This window comes from Drosophila busckii, chromosome 3R (assembly GCF_011750605.1).
Source record: "Drosophila busckii strain San Diego stock center, stock number 13000-0081.31 chromosome 3R, ASM1175060v1, whole genome shotgun sequence".
NCBI lineage: Eukaryota > Metazoa > Arthropoda > Insecta > Diptera > Drosophilidae > Drosophila > Drosophila busckii.
Window position 1 is genome coordinate 22852117 of NC_046607.1, and position 23147 is coordinate 22875263.

General features: G+C 45.0%; 4 protein-coding genes across 5 annotated transcripts; 1 reads left to right on the plus strand and 3 right to left on the minus strand.

The window, feature by feature from the left end:
- Positions 1 to 1264: 1264 nt before the first annotated feature.
- On the minus strand, positions 1265 to 4072 carry LOC108602926 (acyl-CoA synthetase short-chain family member 3, mitochondrial). Its single transcript, XM_017991267.1, has 5 exons — positions 4039 to 4072; positions 2488 to 3505; positions 2125 to 2435; positions 1920 to 2065; positions 1265 to 1863 (listed from the first exon to the last, which is right to left on the minus strand). Exons 2-5 carry the CDS (start codon positions 3489 to 3491, stop codon positions 1351 to 1353), a joined length of 1974 nt encoding a protein of 657 aa, XP_017846756.1. The 5' UTR covers positions 3492 to 3505; positions 4039 to 4072; the 3' UTR covers positions 1265 to 1350.
- A 786-nt stretch (positions 4073 to 4858) lies between these two features.
- LOC108602923 (exosome complex exonuclease RRP44) lies at positions 4859 to 8131 on the minus strand. The gene is made up of 5 exons (XM_017991265.1): positions 7705 to 8131; positions 7200 to 7644; positions 6067 to 7142; positions 5340 to 6008; positions 4859 to 5278 (listed from the first exon to the last, which is right to left on the minus strand). The coding sequence occupies exons 1-5, from the start codon at positions 8082 to 8084 to the stop codon at positions 4903 to 4905; spliced, it is 2946 nt and encodes a 981-aa protein (XP_017846754.1). The 5' UTR covers positions 8085 to 8131; the 3' UTR covers positions 4859 to 4902.
- Positions 8132 to 8402: 271 nt separating this feature from the next.
- LOC108602922 (protein RRP5 homolog) lies at positions 8403 to 12929 on the plus strand. The gene is made up of 5 exons (XM_017991264.2): positions 8403 to 8579; positions 8635 to 10898; positions 10961 to 12417; positions 12479 to 12644; positions 12704 to 12929. The coding sequence occupies exons 1-5, from the start codon at positions 8502 to 8504 to the stop codon at positions 12870 to 12872; spliced, it is 4134 nt and encodes a 1377-aa protein (XP_017846753.1). The 5' UTR covers positions 8403 to 8501; the 3' UTR covers positions 12873 to 12929.
- Positions 12930 to 12986: 57 nt separating this feature from the next.
- Positions 12987 to 23046, minus strand: LOC108602921 (bromodomain and WD repeat-containing protein 3). Of its 2 annotated transcripts, XM_017991262.2 has the most exons (15): positions 22986 to 23046; positions 22700 to 22758; positions 22555 to 22584; positions 22061 to 22120; positions 21222 to 21468; positions 20359 to 21166; positions 20199 to 20295; positions 19821 to 20135; positions 17734 to 19758; positions 17415 to 17674; positions 17190 to 17354; positions 16856 to 17129; positions 14868 to 16034; positions 14623 to 14812; positions 12987 to 14557 (listed from the first exon to the last, which is right to left on the minus strand). In XM_017991262.2, the coding sequence occupies exons 1-15, from the start codon at positions 23026 to 23028 to the stop codon at positions 13527 to 13529; spliced, it is 6771 nt and encodes a 2256-aa protein (XP_017846751.1). In that variant the 5' UTR covers positions 23029 to 23046; the 3' UTR covers positions 12987 to 13526. The 2 variants fall into 2 exon arrangements, with proteins under 2 accessions (XP_017846751.1, XP_017846752.1); XM_017991263.2 differs by lacking the exons at positions 21222 to 21468; positions 22061 to 22120; positions 22555 to 22584; positions 22700 to 22758; positions 22986 to 23046 and adding an exon at positions 16139 to 16150 and having other exon boundaries at positions 20359 to 20833.
- Between the last annotated feature and the right edge of the window lie 101 nt (positions 23047 to 23147).

Genomic DNA, 23147 nt, shown 5'->3' on the forward strand with positions numbered 1-23147 from the left:
GTAACTTTTTGTAATTTCAAACTTTGCAGGCTATAAATGCCTAAAAAAATCGATCAAATTCTTTGTACGTATATGTTGGGTGGAAAGCAAATTCAAACGTGGCTAAATTTGTATCATACAAAAATTATTTGATCGAACGTTAATGAACAAAATAGTAACACAAGACAATTTTTGAAAATATTGACTTTTGATAAGCGTATTCAGCGAAATTGCATGCCGATTGGATTTTTAGATGCTTTTGTTAGACTGTGGATGCATAAGAATAAAATGCTTCCAAATTGGAAAGTACGATTCGATATTTTGCAAACGTGATGTAACCCGCAGTAAAAGTTGGTTATGCAGCCAAAAAGATGGATGCGTCTTTCTATGTTCTGTATGCACTTTTGCTAGACGTTTAACTATTAGATAGCTAAAGACAAACATAATTGCGGTTCAGGGCTGGTGGTTCGATAAAAAAAATGTTTTTCAACATAGTTAGTGGCAAAAACCAGGAGCAGAGAGAGAGTAACTGTGTTTTGTTTGTTCAACTTTGGCAGAGTAATAACTTCGGTCTAAAAAAAATCGATTCAAAATGCCTTTATACCGGTCATACTTATGTTGGCGGTAGAGGCACAATTAAAATGAATAGTAGATTGTATTGATAAAAATTATTTGGCGAAGTTATGAACAAAATAGTAAGCAAACATATTAAGTTATTTAACAAGTTGGCAATAGCTTGATGTTTTTTTTTATAATCTAGTTAGCCTGAGCCTACAAAATCATCTTACAAAGTTTTGCCGTAAAATTGAGATATTGAAATCATAATGCCTTAAGAGCTTAGCAAGTGAACAACAAGTCAAAGTAATAGTGCAGAATAAAAAGGAGCTAATATAAAAGCTAAGACAACAGGCAAGTGCAAAAGTAATTTGATTATATTTAACACGCTTTGATGTTGAGTGCAAAAATCAGGCCAAGCAGCGCCTCAGACAACCATATGTGGGCTTAATGCAGTATACGTCATGTGAGCCGAGGGTATGGGGAGCGTATGTTAGAGACACGCGTGCTCGGAACACCCTCGACCATTCATGGATAGGCAGCAACAATGTTGTTGGGTAAAATTTGCACATAATTTGAATAAACTGATTGAGTTTTAGTTGTGCGTCGAATTGGAATACACATGGTTATAGTTGGGAGAGGGCATAGTGCCAAAATGATTGGCATTAACATTTAAATTAATTTTGCGTACACAGTGTGCGTTGCACTTTCGACTTGACAATTACTTGCAACAATTTAATATTTATTCTGGCTCATAGAAATGTTTATTTAAAGCTAAATACAATTAAAAAGATACAAACACACGCGCACAGAAGCTTAATCCAGCAGCTTGGCCACCACAGGCTCTGGCGCTGACATGGCATAGCCCAAATGCTGCAGAGCACGCCGGATCTCTGTAAACACGCTGGCATCATCGATAGTCGCCGGCAGAATCACACGCTCATTGCGTGCAAAGTCCGCCATAGCCTTGCGCATGGTTTTGCCGGAACGTGTGCGTGGCAGACTGTTTACGGCCGTGATTAAACGGAAGGCAGCAATGGGTCCAACGACATCGCGTATAAGCTTGATAATCTCTGCTGACAGCTTGGCATCCGTTTTCTTGCAACTCTCCACGGGTATATAAAGACATAAAGGCACTTGACCTTTGGTAGGCTCCGGCACGCCAAAGACAGCGACATCTACAACATCTGGATGCCTGAGCACGGCATCCTCCAGACTAGAGGTAGACAAGCGATGACCAGCCACGTTGATAACATCATCATCACGCGCGGTGACAAACACATAGCCTGTCAAGTCCTTGTAGCCTGCATCCATAGTGTCGTAGTAGCCCTAGAAAATCATTTCTTAGTTATTTCTTTATATTTTCCACTTGAATGCATATTTACTGGAAACTTTTGGAAGTATAGCTTGCGATAGAGCTCATCGTTTCTGTAAAGCGTAGCCATGTTGCCTGGAGGCAGCGGCAGCTTTAAGGCAATGCGTCCTAGCTCCAGGGGCGCGGCTTCGGTGCCATCAGGTCTCAGTATTTTAACTACAAGTTGAATAAATAATGTATAGTTCGAATTCGGAGTAGACTTAGCTTTTACTTACTGTCATAGCCAACCAATGGCAAGCCTGTGGAATACATGGGCGGTTCAAGGCTTTGCTGAAAGCCCAGACAAGTGGCTGTGACTGCGGATCCTGTTTCTGTTTGCCACCAATGATTTAAAATGGGCACCTTGAACGTTTTCTCTATCCAAGCCTTGGTCTCATAGTCACAGTGCTCGCCTGCAATGAAAATAGCACGCAAGGACTTCATGCTGTACTGACGCCCGTAGCTTATGTCCGGATCAGCGCGACGTATAACACGAAATGAAGTGGGCACTGAGAAAATGCCGTTCACCTTGTGCTGATCAATAATTCTGCAAAGCAAAAGTTACAACAAAGTCTAATTTATGTGGCTTATCTCCTCACCTAAAGTATTGTCCTGGATCTGGCGTGCGATCCGGCTTGCCTTCATACATAACACTAGTGGCGCCCAGACAAAGTGGGCCGTAGCAAATATACGAGTGTCCCACCACCCAGCCCATGTCCGAGGCAGCCCACCAGATATCGCCAGGCTTAATGCCATAAATCATTTTCAGCGTATACATCAGAGCCACCAGATGGCCGCCAATTGTGCGCAGCACGCCCTTAGGCTTATCCGTAGTGCCCGAAGTGTAGAGTATATATAGCGGATCATTGGCTTCAATGGGCACGCAGGCCACGGGCTGATGAGGATTCGCCAGCGCTTGCACATCCGACCACTGCATGTCTGTCTGCTCGTCCAGCGTATCTTTGGCCACCTCGTCCCGCATATAGATTATATTGCGCTGTGGAGGCTTCCAGCGTGACATGTTTATAGCCGAGTGCAGTATATCCAGATAGGGCACCACCTTGCCCGGCTCCACACCCGCGTTGGCAGCTATAACCAGCTTGGGCTCCACGTGCTCTATGCGCGAGCAAAGCTCACGTGCCGCAAAGCCACCAAATACCACCGAATGTATAGCACCCAAACGCACTATTGCCAGCATAGCAATAATAGTTTCGGGTATAAGTGGCATATAGATGACCACACGATCGCCCTTGCTAACGCCCAGCTTGGCCAGCCCGCCGGCCAGCAATATAATCTCATCGTACAGCTCCTGGTAGGTTACCTTGCGCACAGTTTGTGTCAACGGGCTGTCATGTATAAGCGCCACCTGCTGTCCTCTGCCCGCCAGGATGTGCCTGTCTATCGAGTTGTAACAGGCATTCAAATAGCCGCCCACATACCATTTGGTAAACGGTGGATTACTATTGTCCAGCACCTGCTCCCACGGTTTGTCCCAATCCAGCAGCTGTCCCAGCTCCTGCCAAAAGGCTACAGGATTCTGCACTGACTTTCGATAGGCTTCCATATAGGCTGCATCATGAGATTCTGGCGGCATGCCATACATAGCGCTGTTGCTAGCTATAAAAATTAAATCTAATTAACGATTTCTCAGGATTGCACTAATTACTTTAGTCCATAAGTAGTTTTTGAGTTCATTGCCCCAGATGGTAGATTAATTGCTGCATAAAATTAGGCGTCAAAGTGAGCAGCACTAATTTACACCAGCAGCGAACAAAGCCAAGCAAACCAACAATAAAAAACACCTTGCGATAATTGAATTTAAAATATGCCAAATACTTTACGTTGCGGTCAATCGACGCATGTCTGGGGTAGACATATAGTAGCTATATGTATAATAAAGTCTATGCTCCAGACATTGACAGCATAATGAGCTCCACTTAATTGTTGTTGTTATTGTTGTAGTTGTGCCTAAGTTCGTATTAGTTAAGCACTTAATTAAATTTTATAAACTTTATAGTACTTTGATTTTATGTATTACATCAGACCACTTTTTCTCATTTAGTTGTGCGCAGTTTATGTTAATGTTTTTCACTTTGATTTCGTTTCAATTTTGTACATATATATTTTTGTTAATAGATTCAATAACTTACTGTTTTCAGTATGTAAATTTTTATGTTTCACTTCCATTTTGATTTTCTTTTGCTTTACACCAATATATATATTTTTATATATAAGTATACTATCTATAAGTAATTAACTGTAATATATAATATATATATCCTCAATGGCTTCGGTAGCTTTTAGTTCAGCTTAGACACAACGACCGTCCCACTGAAGCCGAAACGTTGCAATGAATTTCAAAAACGCTCGCAGCTCAAATTGAAACCGAGTTCTCAAAAGAAAGCATTCGAATCCAAAGGTATCTCGCCATGCTCAGCAAAAGCAAAGCCACGACAATTTTAAAATAACAACTTGCTTATGCGCTTAAGCACAAAATATAATAAAAATAAAATAATATAATAAATCCCCTGCATATGTTGATACGTTTTAACCGTCTAAACAAAGAGCCATATATGACTTTTCACTTTTAATAAAATTTAGTTTTAACTAAAACAGTAATTAGGCTATCTTTATTTTTATCTGTCGTATCTATTTATTGTCATTAAGCAACATTTTTTTTTTCTCACATGCCACGTTGTTAAAGAACGATTTTTATCTTTTTCATATAAATTATTATTTAATAAAAAGCTAGACTACCCACTAGACTTTCAATATGCAAGGCAATGACGTATTGAGTGTTTTTCAATTGCAAGCTTTACTCTTCAATGCTTCAAATAAAGCTTTTGCATTAAGGTTAATATACCTTTGGCTGATGACGCAGAATACAATTTCGATTGTGTTTCCCTTAAACAATTAACAAATTACAAATGCACAAAAATAATTTATATAGTTTTATATAATTCAGCGCATTAAACAATGCTTCAATGTTAGTTATTAAAATGTACAGCAAATATTCATTTCTTCTTTTTATCCTTCTTGGTTTTCTTAGCTGGTGGCTGTGAGTTGGCTGCAGTAGCTTCCACTGCAGTGTTATCGCTTTCCACGCTGAAGCCCTTGATATATGGCTTGACCAATTTAAAAACCAACTTTTCATGCTGCACATTGCTGGAGTCTAGACTTAATCTAACAGTAACAGGATCAAATGAATGGAATACCACATTGCCACAGCGCTGTGTATGGTCTTCTTCGTTGAATGTAAAGATTAGCTCGCTCTTGGTGCGCTCTAAGCCGTCCTTGCCATCCTTGTCGCTTTTCAAATATAAAGTACCCTCCAGGCCATATTTAGGTATAAGCACTTGCAACGCATTCTTGCGCACAAACAAAACGTAACTGCAAAATAGCAACATTTATAAATACATGTCCAATAGCATGACGTGTGAGTTAAGCTTACCCCTCTTCATCCTCCTGCTTTCCGCGGAAAAACAAATGCGTATTGAGTGCCACAGAAGCGCGCGCAGCATATTGCGCCATTTTGTGTCGATAATTCAGATTGTTGCACAGCTCCTCATTAGCCTTGCGCTCCAACAACTGTGCGTAGGTGCTATCAGCACCAATTGAGGCTGCCAGCAGGCGATGCACCATAATATCAGAATATCTGCGAATGGGCGAGGTAAAGTGCGTATAGATGGGCGCAGCTAAGCCATAATGAAAGTATTCCTCCTTCTGCAGACTGCCGCTGATGAAATAAACAGCCTGCATCATGCAACGCGTGGTTAGGATGCGTATCATTGTATTGAAGTAATGATTGTCTGCTTTGACGCATTTGTCTAACGAATGTGCTAGCTGCAGGCCTGTTTCCGTCTCCACCTCGAAGCCCTGATAGCGCGCTGCCTTGACCAAAGGATCAAAGTTCGTAGGCGGTGGCTTAGGATGACGACGCAGCACTGCACACTCGGTAAATTCGGCAGCAATATGTTGCGCCACTGTTATGTTGGCCAGCAACATGAACTCTTCAACCATTGAGTTGGTATCGCGCATTTGCTTTGCCTCCACATCCAGCGGTTCATGCGTTTCGCTGTCCACCTGAAAGCGTATCTCAGGCGAAGCCAACACCAAGGCGCTATAAAACAAGAGAGTTAGCAAGCAATGCATAAGTATTGCATGTGATTGTCACTTACCCATTGTCCATGCGACGTCTCTTTAGTATTTTGGCCAAACGATTTAATTGACGCAACGACTTGGCTATTTCACTCGTCTCTGACGCATCATCAATTAAAACCTGCGCCTCCTCATAGGTCATGGCACGCTTGGACTTGATGACACTCTTGTGGAAACGTTTCTTCAGCACATTTGCCTCTTTGTCCATTTCCCATATGCACGAAAATGCGAAACGCTCCACGCCGCCTACCAGCGAGCAAAGATTGGAGCTAAGCAACTCTGGCACCATGTCTATACGCTTGCCCACCAGATAAACTGTAGTGCCACGTGCCGCGGCCTCCTTATCCAGAGCATTGCCAGGTCGTATAAAGTGTGTGACGTCGGCTATATGCACGCCTACTTCTAGATTGCCATTGGGCAGCTCGCGGCAATGTAGCGCATCATCGATATCTGTGCAGCCCGGTGGATCCACAGAGCAGATGTGCAAGTCGCGCAAATCCACACGCTTGGCATAATCCTCTGGCGTAATGGTCCAAGGCAGTTTGGGCAAAAAGCTGAGTACTTCCTCTGAAAACTTGCAGTGGGGCACATCGTGCTCGAGCAAAATAACTTCATTCTCGGTGGCCATGTTGCCCAGCGGACCCAGCGAGCGCACAAAGTGTCCATGTGGATAGCGTGAGTTGCGTGGCCAGCTGTCAATCGTGACAATAATGCGCTGATTCTGCAGCTTATCCGCCTGACGTGTTTCAATGCGTATACGCGGTATCTTACGATCAGCGGGCACAAATATGTGACGCGTGGTATCCTCAATTAAACTGGGTTGCAAGATGCCACAATATTGACGCCACTTGCGACGCACAATGCCCACAATGCGTCCAGTGGGTGTACGCTCTGCTGCCGGCGCTGCTTGCACTTGTTGCAACATATCCTGCTCATCCTCCACACGCTCTTCGCTGGGGACATCATCCGCATAGACGTTAGTTTCTTCCAGCACTATCTCGCTGGGCGCTGACCATTCGCTCTCGGGCAGCAGCTCCACAGCCACAATGTCGCCATCCACTGCGCGATTCAACGACTCGCGGCCTTGTATTAAAATCTGTAGACAAAACAAAGATGCTTTAAAAATAAAACTAAGAATATATAATAAACTTACGCCTTGTTCATACTGCTCGACATTGACGCTGCCTTCGAGGTAGTTTTCTCTGGATGCCTGAAAGTTTCCTTGTAGAAATTTCTTTTGGCGCAAGCCATCCAGCAGCTCTTTCATGCTCAAATGTGCTGGATATTGCGGCAGCGCTTGCTTTTCGCTCTCAAAACTCTTCTGCGAGAGTTTATCCACTAGCAAAGGAAAGTCTTCCAAGGATTTGACATATTCCGCTGCGTTAGCTACTAAAATACCCTCTGCTTCAGCCTTTGCGCGATTGCCTGCATCATCGGTTAACAGCACCACACGTGTTACAGCACGTGCAGTGCGTTGGAAAGCCTTCGACTCCTGCGAAGCTTGCAAATGCGTATCATACCACTTGGCAGCCAAGCGTATAGCGCGATCATTGCGGTCATTAGCTGTCTCATCCGGCTCCCGATCCGCATAGGTGTCCCTTTGAAAATTAGACAAGTTATTAACAACTCTTTCTTGGCTATTGTTTATTTCTACTTACTGGTGATGCTCATTAACAAACACATAGAAATTCCGCGTGCGATCGTGTATAAGCTCATTGAGACGCTTGTAAATTGATGAGCACTTGTGCTTTACTTCGTTCAATACCGTAGTTAACACTATTATATTATGCAGCACATCCTCCTCGAGCACATCAATTTGATCCAGCACCACATTGGTGTCCAACACAATATAATGAGGAAACTTGAAGAGCGTGCTTTTGATCTCATACTGTGAAGTCAATTGGTATGCTTCATTTTGCATGCAATATTGACAGAGGTCCGAGCCACAGCCTATGTCATCTCGCAGGTAATGCTCACGCACTATCTTTAAGATATTGCCGCGTTTGGTTTTACGCGTAAATTCGCGTAAAGTCTGCATATTTGTCACGAAATTCGAAAGCCAAACAAACACAACTCACATGTGTGCCGGAATAAGTAGGCATTACACGTTAAATACCGCATGTCAAGCACTTGTTGTGGCGCTTTGACCCTTTTACAGCACTGTTCTACTGTGTGGCGGCTTGGCGATAAAGGTATCAACTGCTTGTATTGAAATCCAAGAGTGCGGTGTGTAGTTTGCTTTATTTATTTGAAATTTATGTGCTTAAAATAAAAGTTCAATTGTTTAATAGCAGCTGCATCTGCAGGCTCGAATTAGTAACAGTTTAATATAAACTATTTTGTTGTAATTTACAGAGCTCTAGACGCCGCAAAAACTTGTGTTAATTTGTTAGCTGTGAAACACGTGCATCACGCACGTTGCTTTTGTTGTTGTTTAATATAAATTTTGAGCAACATGACGACTGAAAAGAGTTTTCCGCGCGGCGGAGTGGTAAATCAACAAACAAATGCGGAAAGCAGCACAGCCAATATTGTAAGTTCTCAAAATAAATGTATTTGTTTAAACTAATGGCAATTTTGCTTGGCAGATCTTTGGCGCTACGCAAAAGAAAATAAAGAAAGCAGCAAAGCCCAAAGCAAGCTTGGACACTGAGACCGAAAATGGCGAGCAGTTGCAGGCATTCTCAGCGGAAACGCTCACTATTGATACGCTGCAGGAGAATATGCTGGTTATGGGTGTTGTCAAGCGTGCAGATGCCACAACGTTGCACGTATCGCTGCCAGGTCGCTTAACAGCGCGTGTACAAGTTACGGACATCTCCGCTGCATATAACCGTGTGGTCCAATCAACTATGTCTGGCGACAGCTCTGAATATCAGAATCTGACAGAGCTGTTTCCTGCTGGACGCATAGTCTGTGGACGTGCGTCAAAGGTGGACAAGGAGGATGGCAAGGGCACTCAACTTATGTTGACGCTGAAGCCCAGCGAGGTTAATCACAGCATGCATCATAAGCAAATCAAAAAGGGCCTCATCTTCACAGGTGCTGTGGCAGAGATACAGGAGCATGGTTGTGTGCTTGAAACGGGCATTGAAGGTCTGCAGGCGTTTGTGGCCAATGAAAATGCGGAGCAGCAGTATCGCCTGGGTGAGCTCATCTTTGTTAAAGTCAAGCAAATCAATCATAGCGAGCAGCAAAGCACGTCCCAGTGTGAGCAGCTGTCACAGGATAAGCTCAAGATTAAAAGTCAAAATGAAACAAACCTGGATTATATACTGCCGGGCAGCATAGTCAAGTTTAAGGTGACCAAGCAGCTTAAGAATGGTTTGCAAGGCGCAATTATGGGCGAATCCTTTATAGCCTATGTGAATGAGCATCATCTGGGTGAAGCATTGCATACGCCCACGGACTACGAGCTGAATGAGGAATATCTTGCACGCGTGCTTTACATTATGCCACTGACTAAGCTGGTTTACCTAACATTCAATTTGGATATACAAGTGCCGGAGGAGCAAGAGGCGGAGCAGGATACAGCGACAACACTGAAAAAAGGCAGCATCGTGGAGAAAGCGCGTGTACTGCGTCATGGCACTGGCGGCATTGTCCTCTTGCTTAATCAAAACCTTAAGGGTTTAATAAGTTATAGTTCCATCAAATCCAACTTTAAAGGCAACTACGATCAGGATGTTGTGCTGTCCAAATATACGCGCAAGAGCAAGCACAAAGTACGTGTGCTGGGCTATGATGTTATCGAAGCGCTCTACTACTGTTCAGATGATGCCAATGTGCTTAATGAGAAGCTCTATACGCTCGAGGATCTGCACCCAGGCGATATTGTTAATGCCCGTTTGCTTAAAGCCGAACCCAAGGTGGGTGGTTACAGCGTTAAGCTGGGCAAGGTCAACGGCATTATAGAGCAACTGCATCTGGCGCCCAATGTGCACTATGAATTGGGTCAAAGTGTACGCTGCCGTGTGCTGGATGTTTCGCTTGACCGCAAGACTTGCTACCTCAGCAATCGCAGCGAATATTTGGCTAAAAATGTCAAGCTATTGACTATGCTGCCGGCAGCGCAGGTGGGTCAAGTCTATACTGGCACAGTGGTCAAGTGTGAGCCCACCTTTGTGCTCGTCAAGTTCTGCAACGGCATCAAGGGCGTGCTGCATAAGCAGCGCCTAAGCAATTTACTGGAAAACTCATTCTTTGAGGGTCAGACTACCAAATTTCGCATAGCGGAGAGGCATGAGGAACAGCTGCAGCTAACGCTGCCGGAGGATAAATTTCAGCTGGGTGAAATATGTCCCATCGAGGTGACCAACAGCTTGGACGCTGGCTTGGAAATTAAGATCAGCTTTGCGAACGATGAAGAGGACGATGAGGCAACAGAAATGGAGGAGTTCATGGGCTTAGTGCCGCAGCGCTTGCTCTCTGATTATGTAGAGCTAACCGGTGCCCAACAGCGCATACATCCTGTGGGCACACATGCCTCAGCCGCCTGCATCATGCAGAACATCTTTAGCTTACGCGATGTGAACTATTTCAGTGAGAACATCACCAAGGATTGGCAATCGGTGCAGGTGGGCGATGTGCTGCGTGCGCATGTCAAGCATGCCACCGATCAGGTGCTGGAGCTACTGCTGCCAGTGCGCAACTACAACAAGCTGGTCAAGCTGCACGTCAAAATGTTGTGCCTTACTGCCAATCGGGAGCTGCCTGTGCAGCTAGAGCCCGATCAGCTGTTGTATGTCAAAGTGATCAGCAAGGAGGTGGAAACCAAGACATTGACCGTGTCTGCAAAACTTACAGATGTGTGGAGTGGCGAGCTAAACGATACAGCCACGTTGGTGGAGGGGTAAGCTAGACAAACGACATAACTTACACAATTGTTAACAAACATTTCATTTATCTATGCAGTTATTTAAACGAAGTGGCGCAGATACGTGAGGCGCTGAAACAGCAAGACAAGGCCATTGCTAATCATAGCATAGGCGACAGAATAACTGTGGTGTTCAAGGGTCTGCAGCCAGGCACCAAGGATTGGATCTACAATTTGCCATACAACAGCAAGATACAAGCCATGATGGTGGCTAGCATGGCAGGCAATGCAGTTGTGCCTCAAGTGGGCAGCAAATGGGAAGTAGTTGTGCTTTGGATAGACTACGCGCATGACTTGCTGCTCGTAACCAACAAAGTGCGTGACATTGCGCACATAAGTAGCAATACACAATTGCCACAGAATTTAGTGGGCAAGGCAGGCATGAAAGCCAAAGTGTTGCTAAAACTGGACAGCATTGTATTGTGTTCGCTGAAGAGAGGCACAGACAATCCTTTGGTAGTGTGTCCTGTGCGCTTGCATCCCAATGATGTGGAGCAGACAGCCAGTACAGCTTTGAGACAGGGCGACTTTTGCACGCTGGCCTTTATACACGATACGTTGCCCATAGCGGTGCCTGAGATTGTTTGGAAGCTTTGGAAGGGCGTGAAGCGTGCGGCAACTACTGTTGAGGAAGCGCGCATACCCAAGAAGAAAGCAAAACTGGAGACGCCACCAGCTAAGCATGAACAGAAAGCAGCCAATAAAACTAATGGCGAGCTTTTCTTTGAGGATAAGAAACCAGCCAGGTTGCCAACACCACCAACCAAAAGATCAGCATCTTTGGTTGCTGCTGATAAAGCTCTAGCCAGCGCCACATTGCCAGGCATTGCTGGCTTTTGGGCACATGAGCTGCTGTATGACAAATCTACAACGGCAGAAAGTTCCAGCGATGAGGAAGAAGATAGCGAGGCAACTAACGCTAAGAAGAAACGTCTTAGCGCCAAGGACAAGGCCAAGGCAGAGCTGAAGGAGGAGCAACGTTTGCGCGAAATTGAAGAGCACAATGCTAATCTGCAAGAAACTGCAAATACAGTTGAGGAATTCGAGCGTCTGGTGTTGGCCGAGCCCAACAACAGTAAATTATGGATTCGTTATATGGTGCACCTGTTGGCCGATGCGGAAATCGACAAGGCACGCATGCTGGCCCGGCGTGCTATCAAAACCATTGGTTTTCGTGAAACTCGCGAGTTGTTAAATGTGTGGACAGCGCTATTGAATTTGGAACTACGCTATAATCCCACACAATTTGATGATGTGCTCAAGGAAGCGCTGAGTAGCAATGAACCAGTGAATGTCTATCTAAACGTTGTGGAAATCTACAAGTCAAATAAAGAGGTGGAACGTTTGCTTAATACCGTGGAGATCATGACGCGTAAATTTAAAACAAAACTGGATGTCTGGAAGTCTGTTGCCGAAGCATATTTCTCAATGTCAATGTCAGATCGCGTGCAGCCAACGTTGCAACGTGCGCTAAAAGTTTTGCCGCACAGTGAACGTAAGTATAATTGCAATTGTTTTAATTGTTCCTGATTAATTTGTTTTAAATCTCATTGTAGACATAAACCTGAGTACGGCCTTTGCCAAGTTATATGCAAAATATGATATGCATGATATGGCGCAGGCCATGCTGGATAATATCGTCACCTCGTTTCCCAGGCGCACTGATGTTTGGTTACTCTATGCGAATATGCTGCTTAAATTGAAACTTATTGAGCCAACACGGTGAGTTCAAAACCCGCATCAATCCGCATTGCAACTTAACTAACATTCGTTATTTGCAGCCATCTATATGAGCGCGCTGTGCTGCAGAAGCTTAAGCCCGACAAGATGTTGGTGCTGTATAAAAACTTCCTGGAATTTGAGGAGAAGTACGGCACGGAAGCCACGTCAGCGAGAGTGAAGCAACTGGCCGAGCAATATGTTGCAAGTCAAAATAAGGCCTTAAAATAATTGCAGAATTCAATGAAAGTAGTAAAAATGGCAGTACTTGTGTATTGTTTTTTTTTTTGCTTGATACTTTATTCTAAAAAAATCTATTTTTAAATGAAGTATGTGATTCTTGAATGCTACCTTTTTTAATTATATGTTTATTATATATATATATTATAGAAAATACATACACATTTGTGGCGGCAGCGTTGCACGCACAGTTGCACGCGCTACATGTACAAATGTAGCTGCAACCAACTGTGGCACGTGGGGGCCAGCAAAAAAAATATATATATATAACGTTGTATAAAATAAGAACTAAGAACTTCGAAACATTTAAAGATGTTATGTGTGTGTGAGTGTGAGAGAAAGAATGAATTATACGTTTACAAATGAGAACACAATTTACTTAAGCCTAAAGCGGGCAAGCGCAGGGTGCTGATGAAGGGGGAGTGGTGGTAGGTAGGGGGAGTACACCCAACGTTATGACAATGACAATGAATTTACGCTTACACATTAATCAATAATTAGCAGCAAATGTAGCAAGTATTATTTGCTCTCTCCCTTGTTTTTCTTTCATTCTCTACTTGCAATTATAATTATTTTTTTTATACATAAAACAGTCTTGAGCGCAGCGCTGCCAGCGCCCAAAAGAAAAATTCAAACGATAATATTTCAATCCTTAAATATGCCGCGCGCTTTGGCTGAGATTTTGCGCACACGCCCACGACTACTCACGCTCACCAGCTGCTCATCATCATCATCATCATCGCTATTCGCATCAGTGCTATCTCCTGTCGGCTGATCTTCCTCCTGCGAGCTGTTGCTGCCAGCAGCATGCATATCGCCGTTTCTCAAGCGCTTGCGCTGCTGCTGGCTGTACGCCGGCGGCACATCCTCCTCATCGCTTTCCTCGTTGTAGCGTGGTCGCTTTTGGTTGCGTCCGTTGCGTTGATTGCTACGCAATCGGTTTGAGCGACTACGCGAAGAAGCATAATCTTCATCGTTGTTGAGCGAATTATCGGAGGCGGCACGCGGACGTCGCAGTTGACGCTTCTCACGTTCCGGTGCCGCAGTTGTGGCTGCTGATGAGCTTGAAGTTTTGGTTTTGCGTCGTGGGCGTCCATTGCTGGGTGAAACGTAGCTGGTTAGCGGCTGATTGTCTTCCGAGTCGCTAGCGGTAGCATCTTCTTCGGCCACCTCGACGTCATCATCGTTATCGCTAGAGCCGCCATCTGTGCCCTCATTGGTGGCAGCTGCATCCTCATCGTCCTCTTCCTCCTCCTCCTCGTCCTCTGGTTGCGAATGTTCCTGGCTATTACGCGCACGCAGTTGGCGTGTATTGCCATTATCTGTGGTGGAGGTGGGACGTCGTCGACTTGGATTTAGCAAATTCATAATACGCGAGTTGTTCAGCGGATCCAGGCTTGTGTCTAGCTCATCCGCATTGCGCTGATGACGCGATAGAATGCGTCGTGGCGCTCTGGCTGCCGCTGCAGACTCAGTGCCCAAATAATTATGATCATGAGTGGTCATGGTAGGCTCCGCAGCAGACTGTTGCTGCTGCTGTTGACTGCTGCTGGTTGTGGTGGATGTGGCATGTGAACGTGTCATATGCACACTGCGAGCGGGTGGTGAAGGCAGGCGACGTCGCAGTGACAGCGGATGTGGTGCTACTGTGCTGCTCCGAGCGCCGCTGGCAGTCTCTGCAAAAAAGAAAAGAACAGAAGTTTAAGCAAATGCTAAACATGCGACTGGCTTTCAAACTCACTTTGCTGATTGTGTGCTAAGGGTTCATTATCACTATCATCATCATCATCGCTATCTGGCGGCGCAGTCACCAAGGTATTGCGATTTGTACGCAGCTGCCGTGATGTGGTTGCGCCACCTGTTGCCAGACTTAAGGCCGCACGACTTGTCGAGGGCACATCGTCCTTTGTGGGTGTGGGTGTAGGTAGTATCTAAAAGTAAGTTCATTGGTTAAATATTAAAGCATGATAAATCATTTAATTTTACCTCTTCAGCCTCTTCGCTTTCCTCTTCTTCGTCCTCCTCCTCAATGTCACTGCCACGTGCCCAATCCATTAGCGCACGCTTGGCGCTTTGACGTGTTGGTCGTCCCACTGGTCCATGTGAATCTGTATCCGACTCGATGATGCGTCCATTGCGCACTGGCAGATGATAGCTGTGATCATTCTCAGCCGCATTCTGCGAGCGGCCACCGTTGGCACGCTTGCTGCGCAAAGGACTCTCATGGCTAGAGCCGGCTGAGGACGCTGCCGCCGCCGCTGCACTGGTGCTGGGTCCATTGCTTAAGGCGGCAGCAGGCTTTCCTCTAGCATGTCTTCCGCTCTTGCGTGGCGTTTGACTGTCCTGCGTGCTCTCATCGTGCTGCGAAACTCCTGTGTGATGTTCCTCCTCGGAGCTGCCAAGCAGGCGACGTGTGCGTCTCGGGGGTGCAGCATTGGCACTTGCAGCTGCATCGCGACGATGTCGTTTGCTCGCATGTCTTGCTTGATGGCCTCGTTTGCGTTTGGAGCCAGCGGCACGTCTGCTGCGTCGCTCGGTGGGATTATAGCTCTCCTCAGAGTCATTATGCTCATCTTCATCGTCATCGATGATGCGTCGACGCACTGCTCGACCACGACGACTCGATGTCTGCTGTGGCGAACTTTCGTGGGAGTGTGCATCATCATCGCTGCTGCCATCTGAAGTAGTTTCAGCATCCTCATCATCATCCTCCTCCTCCTCTTCCTCGCTTTCTGATGCTGCAGCATGACGCCTTTGCTGATTTGAGGATGAGCTAGTGACACGATTCGAGCCCGAGTTGCTGGCACTAACGGCAACGCCATTGCGACGCCTGTTGCCGCCACGTTGTGCTGCAGCACGTGATGTTGACTGCTGCTGTGCACCATCATCATCATCATCATCGTCGTCATCATCTTCTTCCTCCTCCTCCTCATCGCTGCTATGTAGGGACAAGCGTCTGTTAGCTTTGGACGGCTTCTGAGTGCGGCGTGTGGCACGCTCTGTGGTTGTACGCTTGCTGGGACTGCTCGAGCCACGCCCACTGCTGCCAGATTTATTCTTATTGGCGCGTCTGCGTGCCGCCTTCCAATTCGTAATCACGGTCTTTATATGCGACTCAAACAACGCACTCAAGCGCAATGTCATGGCATAAATCTGCAATAGAAATTAAAATTCGTTTAAATATGTTGCTTGGATTTTGAACTATTGGCAGTTATAGCATATGAGAATATGAGTAACCCAATATATTGCAACCTTACCGCTATATTATCCTATTTTGTCACGGATCGTCATTCATTTCGATATATATGTATTTATTTTCATTACGAGAGTGATTGATTTGATTTGATTGATTGATGGTTTTTATTTTTATGATTTTTGGGTGGTTGATTAAATTCAAGTTTGAAGGCATGTTAACAAAAGGCAAAAGAAACCATTAAGAAAGATGGAACTGATGTGTGTGTGTATAAGAGTGTATGAGAGCACTACTATGTGTGTGTTTGCAGTGCAATAAATTTGTTATTAAACTAAAAATATTTTAAGTCACAGGTAGAACAACACACAATGTTTACAATTTTATAATAAGCAGATAATAAAATAAATATAATGGCTGATAAAAAACCCCAAAATGAACATGTAAATTATAATCTGTCAAATCAATTTGGAAAGATGAACGCCTAGCATTCGATATAAAATGTATAAATAATCTAGATCCATTGAAAAAAAATTTTTAAGAAAGCTAACCATCACCTAAGAAATATTGTAATTATCTTTAACAATTAACTAAGAAAGCGACAAACTAAAATAAATTTCTAAACAGTAAAAAATATAGTTAAAAGCATATCAAGCGCATAATGATAACAGCAAACATGGAGAATAATTGGAAAATGTGATTCAGAAAAATTTGATTTGATTATCTTTTTATCATAAATGACGATCTGCAGCATTTACAAGATGCGCCAGTACATTGCACTCACCCGTGACCGTTTGTTGGTATTATAGTTTTTGGAATTGACAAATATCAGGCGCACGTCCTTGGCAAAGTCCATGGGATCATCATAGTTGCCTCCCAGCAGATCCTCCTTAACTGTACGCAAATCCATGGGCGTGGCAATGATTTCCAAATAATCTGGAAACTCAATTGTATCCACAGGCTCGCGAAAAGGTAAGGAGTCCGGTCGCTGGGACATTAAATCCAACAGCTGACGGCATTCGGAACGCCAGTCGCCATCAGAGCGTATGCGATTCGAGCTGTAATTAAATTTATTTATAAATTGAAATGTTTTTGAGGCATATGAATGTCAAGCTTACCGTCGCGTTGAGGATACATGTTGACGTGCAGCAGCTGCTGAGGTTGTTGGTCCTGTGCTGGTGGAAGGCACCACATCAGAGTCTACCTCAGCTTCCGAGTCCGAGGAATGATAAACATCCACCAATTGATGATAGACAGCAGCTACATCAATTTCATCCGCATCACTAAAAGGTAAACGAACAGCAATTAATATAATAAATCAATTATTAAGTTGATAAACTTACCGTATAATGCGCAAACATAAATCGGTAACAATGCGCGCGTGTTTGACAATATTGGTATGTCGTCGATTATATTGCTCCGCATTGGTGGCCAAGTAGCGAACATCAAACTGCGCTGAAGTAATGCGGCGATAAAAGTGATTCTCAAATCTGGACTTGATGGTGGTTAAGTCGATGGGGTACTCTATTAAATAAGCATAGTCTGGATAGATGTTGAGATCGACAGGCGCCAGAAAGTGCTCAGCAATAGATAAACGCATGACCTAAAGTATAACAAATTCAAATTAATTTTAATAGCTAATAAACAAAACTGAGCGCGTACCTGTTCGAGTCCGTTGATGATGCGTCTGCAGGTGCCATCACGATCACCACGATGCCATTCCTCAGACTTGGGCTGATACAATGTAGCGCGTATTTCTTCTGGCAGCACAGGTACAGCGCCGCCCACTTCATCTGGCAAACGCTCCTCATCAATAGGCTCCATATCCCAGGGACTCATGTACTCATATTCGCCATTATCCCAACGCACACGGAAACACATAAAAAAGGAATCGGGAAAGTCAGCAGAGAGTGCATGACGGGACTCAATCTGCCCCATCCACCAGCCATCACCAATCATGCAACGAAATCTGTCGCCAATGCTCCAGTTACGCTGCACAGCCAAATCAAAAGTCTGACGCAGCACCAAGAAGTCCAGCACATCCGGCATATCATGATACTTGATTTTGAATGTAGTGCCTGTCATATTGCCGTCCTCATCTATGATGGCCAGCTTGAGGCAGCAGAGACGCGGCGGGCGTATTTCGTATTTAATGCCAATCACACGCACCAGTTCGTGATCGCGAAAGTTGCCTGGCTCGACATTATGCGATAGCTTGTAGACCTTTTTCAGACGAACTGCGTCCAGATAGCGCTGATGACCCTGACGAAAGTAGACAATCTCATCACCCATTTGAGGATAATAGGGCGCCTTGCGTGGTATAACCTCTGAAAGCCATTCGGCTGGACGATACAGCTCTGGTATTTCACCAGTGGTAGGTGGTATGACCACACGCTTGCGTCCGCGCTTCTTTTGAGCACCGCTGCCTGCTCCTTGGCCTGCCTCCGCATCATCGCTGCTGTCATCGTTGAAGGTGGGACGTCGTGAGAGCGGCTTGCGCTTGGAACGCTTGGGTGGCTCCAAATTGGGACCTGGCGTATCGGCCACCCAGTCGGAATAGTCGGAGCTATCCGTTTCAGAGTCATCGCTGCTATCCTCTAGATGATCCTCCACATTGGAGTAGCTGGTGTCGCCCGAACTATTACTGCTAACATCCTCTTCCTCCTCCTCATGCAGCGCAGGTGCTGCAGCAGCTGCATCATCATCATATTGTTGCTCCTCATTGCGCACAGCGCGCGTGCGATAAGCTGGTTGTTGTCCAGCACCCGGCTGTTGAGCTTGCTGTCCACGTCGTCGTCCCGCACGCGACACTCCATTGGCGCGTGTATTACGCGATCTACTCAGACCTGCTTGTTGCGTGGAGGCGGCACTGGCTGTGTTTATCATAATTGGACGACGTCGCATTTCACGCTTATACTCCTGCATTTCGAACTGGCCGGCGGAGTATATGGTCTGCTTGAGATTCTGCAGCTGCGCATACTTCATGGGACGCACATATGTGCGACGCACAAATTTAAGAGGTAGCGCTTGTGCCGCTGCTGGAGGTGGCTGTTCCTGCTCTGGTAAATGGCCCAAAGGTGCTCCTACTCCGGCACGTTGTGCTCCCCAGTTTTGGCGTGGCGTACTCTCACCTATGGAACGTCTGCTTCCCAGCACATTGCCACGTTGCGGCGTATTGCGATTAGAATTGGAATCTGGCAGTTGATCTTGACCCTGACGCATAATTAAACGCTCGAATTGATTTGCATTGCTGGCATTTCCATCATTGGCATTCGCATTGGCATTGTTAGCATTGTTGCCACCCTGACGATTGGCCAAGGCAGCGATCATGCGATCTATGTGCGAATAGTTTACCGCCGCTGCAGCAGCAGCAGCTGCAGAAGGAGCAGCGGCTGCTCCGGGTGCTGCGGGTGGTGCCACTGCTTCGACAGCTGCATTTAAATTATCCTCTATGACAACACCATCAATACCCACTGTTAGATTAGGTATCAACTGATCCATGCTGCAGTTTTCACGCCCGGGTACAAAGCGCTGATATTTTGAGGGATGCGGATTGCCATCGGCATCGACAAGAAATGGCGGTGGCATTAAATGCGGCATAATTTGTGTCTGTTCATCTACCACATGATGATGTGCATCACGCAGTAAAGGACGAAAGTCTGTGTGGAAAAACAGCTCGTTGGGCAGCTAAAAACAGAGACAATTATTTGATTATTTACTTCAGTAATTTGTTTCAATTTAAGCCTTACCAATTTGTACTTTTCTATGCCTATGCCCAGCCCAAAGATAATTATATGACCATGGGAGTCTGTGGCGGCAATCATAGTGCCATCTGGTGACCATTTGGCATCGAAAACGCTGCCATGGCCCTGGCCATCAATGTCGTTGAAAAACTGTGCCACGCCCACGCCCTGCTCGATATCCCAGAGAAACACTTGGCCATCGTGGCCAGCAGAGAGCAGCACATGTTCATCGCGAGGATTGGACTCTAGCACATACAGCTCATCCTTGTGGCCACGCAACACGCGATGCAGTTTGGCTGATTTCGAGTCCCAGATTTTGATCTAAGCATAAATATAGAAAATGAATTTAAGTTAAAGAAATATAAAGCTTTAGCTTAAACTCACTGTGAAATCATTAACGGCAGTGATAACATAACGATCCGAGGCATCCCAGGCAACCATAGTAACCTTTAACTTTTTGCCTTCCTCAGGCTCTGGACAACTGCAAGCAAAAGTATTAAATCAATATAAGTATAAGTCAAGTTAAACTGAACGCTCTAATTACCTGGCCAAGCGCTCCGTCATACAGAGCTTTATACTCTTCCATTGCTGTGACTCAAAGGTCCAAATATGTGCGGTGCCGTCTTTGCTGCCCGATATGAAACGCAGGCCGCGATGTGACCACTGCACTGAATCTACTGCATCAGTGTATGCCTCTGTTTCCAGTATTCGCTTTGGTCCATCTTCAGCCATCATATATACGCGCACATGATGATCCGCTGAGCCGGCAGCTAGGAACATACCGCCCGGTGAAAATGTTGTGCACATCATTTGCGCCTGTCCAGGACGCAGCTTCTCATGGTATTGTGTGGGCCGCGGAGCAAATGTTATTTTCTGCCCTCGTGGCGTTGAATACTGCCAGAAAGCTATGGAGCCGTCTGTGCTGGTGGTTACTAAGTACTTGAGATCGCTGCGCGGTGAGGGGCAAAAATTCACAGAGGTTATCATGCCCGTGTGAGCGGCAAGCACAGCAATTGGCGAGGTAGTCTGCATATCCCAAACGCGTAAAATGCGATCTACGGAACCAGCGGCCAGCATTGTGTTATCCAAATTAATGGCAATATCCGTAATTTCAGCTGACGCGCCACGCAGAGTGGCCAGCAGACGCCCGTCCGCGGCGGACCAAATCTTAATGAGCAAGTCATCAGCGCCGGTAATAATATAGCGTCCTGTGCGATCAAACAACACGCAATAAACCGACGATAAATGTCCCACAGTGCGACGCAGCAGTTTCGTCTTGCGATAGATTTCCGTGGGTACCAGCAATTTGCGGCGCACCAGTCCGCCATGTTCCCGTCCAGTTATAACACGGGCTGCAATCATAAGTAAATATTAAATTGCACTCAAATGCATAAATGACAAACTTACCTAGATTGTGCACGGGTTTGGTAAGCGCTGAGTCTGGTAAAGAAATTCCATGCAGTCGTGTGCAGTAATCCCTTAGCGAACGATGTTGATAGACAGTGTCTTTCGTGCGCAGTAAATTCTGACGGCCAGTGCCTAGCAAGGAGCTTATGCCAGGCACGCTGGGCGGCAGCTCTCGATCTATCAGCGGACCAAGACGAGTGCATATCTCTAGCAGATGATTGGGCCCAACGTGTGCATATTTTTGCTCCTATGAATAAATAAATTTAAATTAAAACGCTTCATGCCTATCGATAACATATCGAAACCAATGCGCAGCTGTTTAGCTCACACGTTTCATATAGTTGTCTCACTCTAGCGCGTGCTTGAATACACACAGAAGCACGCTTATATGTGTGTAAAGCAAGATGTCGGCCGCTGGCCTAGCAATTTGTTAAAAAAATCTATGTAATTGTTTTATGTTTAATTATTTGTTCAAAATTCACAGCACTTTACACGCATTTGCAACATTTACCACCACTTTAGGAAAAATAATATTTTTTACATTTTATTTGCACTATTACACTTTGCAATTATTAAAAAACTGCATTAATTTGATATGTAATTCCACATGATAAATTAATTATTAATTATTTACAAAAAAATTAACTAATCAAATGTCGCTGTCTATGCAGACATCAATCGATGGTCGCGTGACGTCACAAAAGCGCGCACACGCACACACAAACCGTGCACAAAGGCAAACGCGTATTAATAAAAAACTGCACATACACGACACACATAGATAACTTATGCAAGCAAGCACTAAACACTTTTAAATGACAAATAAAAACATTACTTACCAATTCAGTAAAAGTCTGGTCATGTTCATTGCCCTGCCAGTCGATACGTCTGGGCAGCACCTGTGGGAGAGAAGGAAGAGGCAAAACACAAAAATCTGTTATCACTTGCACTTATAGTGACGTTGTCGCCACAGCCGGGAGCCCACTTTGTTTTTTTTTTTTACCTACTATTAAACGGTCGGACAGACAGACGGACGGACGGACGCACAGATGGAATGTTCCTCCCATGTCCGGCAGCTGTTGCGATTTAGTATAACTTTGAACTCGGAAATAAGCAGACGTTATAGACTGCCGGCTGTGGTACAACAACAACAACAACGCGACAAAACCAAAACAAAAATATATAAACAAACGGTTTTTAGCATTAAAGAGCTAGCGGGGAAAATCCGCAAGAAAGCCTGTGTCTGCAACACAAATGCGTCAGCTCAACCCCACACACACAAGCACACAGACAGACACTAACACACGCATATGCACATTTAACTGATGCTTACCTTTTTTTGCTCCAATTCCTGCACCAGAACCTGTAAATTTTTGGATTAGTTAGTAAAAATGTTTGTAAACAAAACGCGAAAGCGAAATTCAAACGAAACGAAATTGCGCTCTTTTACTTTCAGCGCAGAACGCTTGATCACCGACCTTTGCTGTCTCCTCCAGTGGCCCATTAGTCAGAAATTTTGATATGAGAAAGTATAATTCTGCAAGATAAACAATATTAAACACATTAAATGCAACAAGTTGCTTTGCCAAATGTCCAAAATTATCATAAAATTGCATTTCACACAGTTTCTGCACACAACACAGAGCACTCAGGGCCCAAGCATATGAGGCTTTGAGGCCTGGGACTAGCCAGGGCAGCTTGGGCTGCGGGCCAAATGCCAGCCCAGATTTGTTCACATTTATATTGTTAAGCTATGTAACGCACCTGGCACTATCACATCATTTGAATTTGGCTGCCTGTTTTCCATTATTACACATTTTATTACGACTATAGTTATTATAAAATTGTCGCACTGAAACTCGCCTGAAATACTTTTTTTCAGCTTCTTCTTACACTGTCACTACGAGTTGCCAGTCAGTTGGCCGC

Coding starts and splice junctions, on each gene's coding strand:
- LOC108602926 (XM_017991267.1), bottom strand. CDS start 3,491: ATGTATGGCATGCCGCCAGAATCTCATGATGCAGCCTATATGGAAGCC. Junction 2,436..2,487: donor GATCCAGGACAATACTTTAG/GTGAGGAGATAA, acceptor TTTGCTTTGCAG/AATTATTGATCAGCACAAGG. Junction 1,864..1,919: donor TATACTTCCAAAAGTTTCCA/GTAAATATGCAT, acceptor ATGATTTTCTAG/GGCTACTACGACACTATGGA.
- LOC108602923 (XM_017991265.1), bottom strand. CDS start 8,084: ATGCAGACTTTACGCGAATTTACGCGTAAAACCAAACGCGGCAATATC. Junction 7,645..7,704: donor TTTGTTAATGAGCATCACCA/GTAAGTAGAAAT, acceptor TAATTTTCAAAG/GGACACCTATGCGGATCGGG. Junction 5,279..5,339: donor AAGCAGGAGGATGAAGAGGG/GTAAGCTTAACT, acceptor GCTATTTTGCAG/TTACGTTTTGTTTGTGCGCA.
- LOC108602922 (XM_017991264.2), top strand. CDS start 8,502: ATGACGACTGAAAAGAGTTTTCCGCGCGGCGGAGTGGTAAATCAACAA. Junction 12,418..12,478: donor AGTTTTGCCGCACAGTGAAC/GTAAGTATAATT, acceptor ATCTCATTGTAG/ACATAAACCTGAGTACGGCC. Junction 12,645..12,703: donor AAACTTATTGAGCCAACACG/GTGAGTTCAAAA, acceptor CGTTATTTGCAG/CCATCTATATGAGCGCGCTG.
- LOC108602921 (XM_017991262.2), bottom strand. CDS start 23,028: ATGGAAAACAGGCAGCCAAATTCAAATGATGTGATAGTGCCAG. Junction 21,167..21,221: donor CAAACCCGTGCACAATCTAG/GTAAGTTTGTCA, acceptor TTATGATTGCAG/CCCGTGTTATAACTGGACGG. Junction 17,355..17,414: donor TTATGTTTGCGCATTATACG/GTAAGTTTATCA, acceptor TTTACCTTTTAG/TGATGCGGATGAAATTGATG.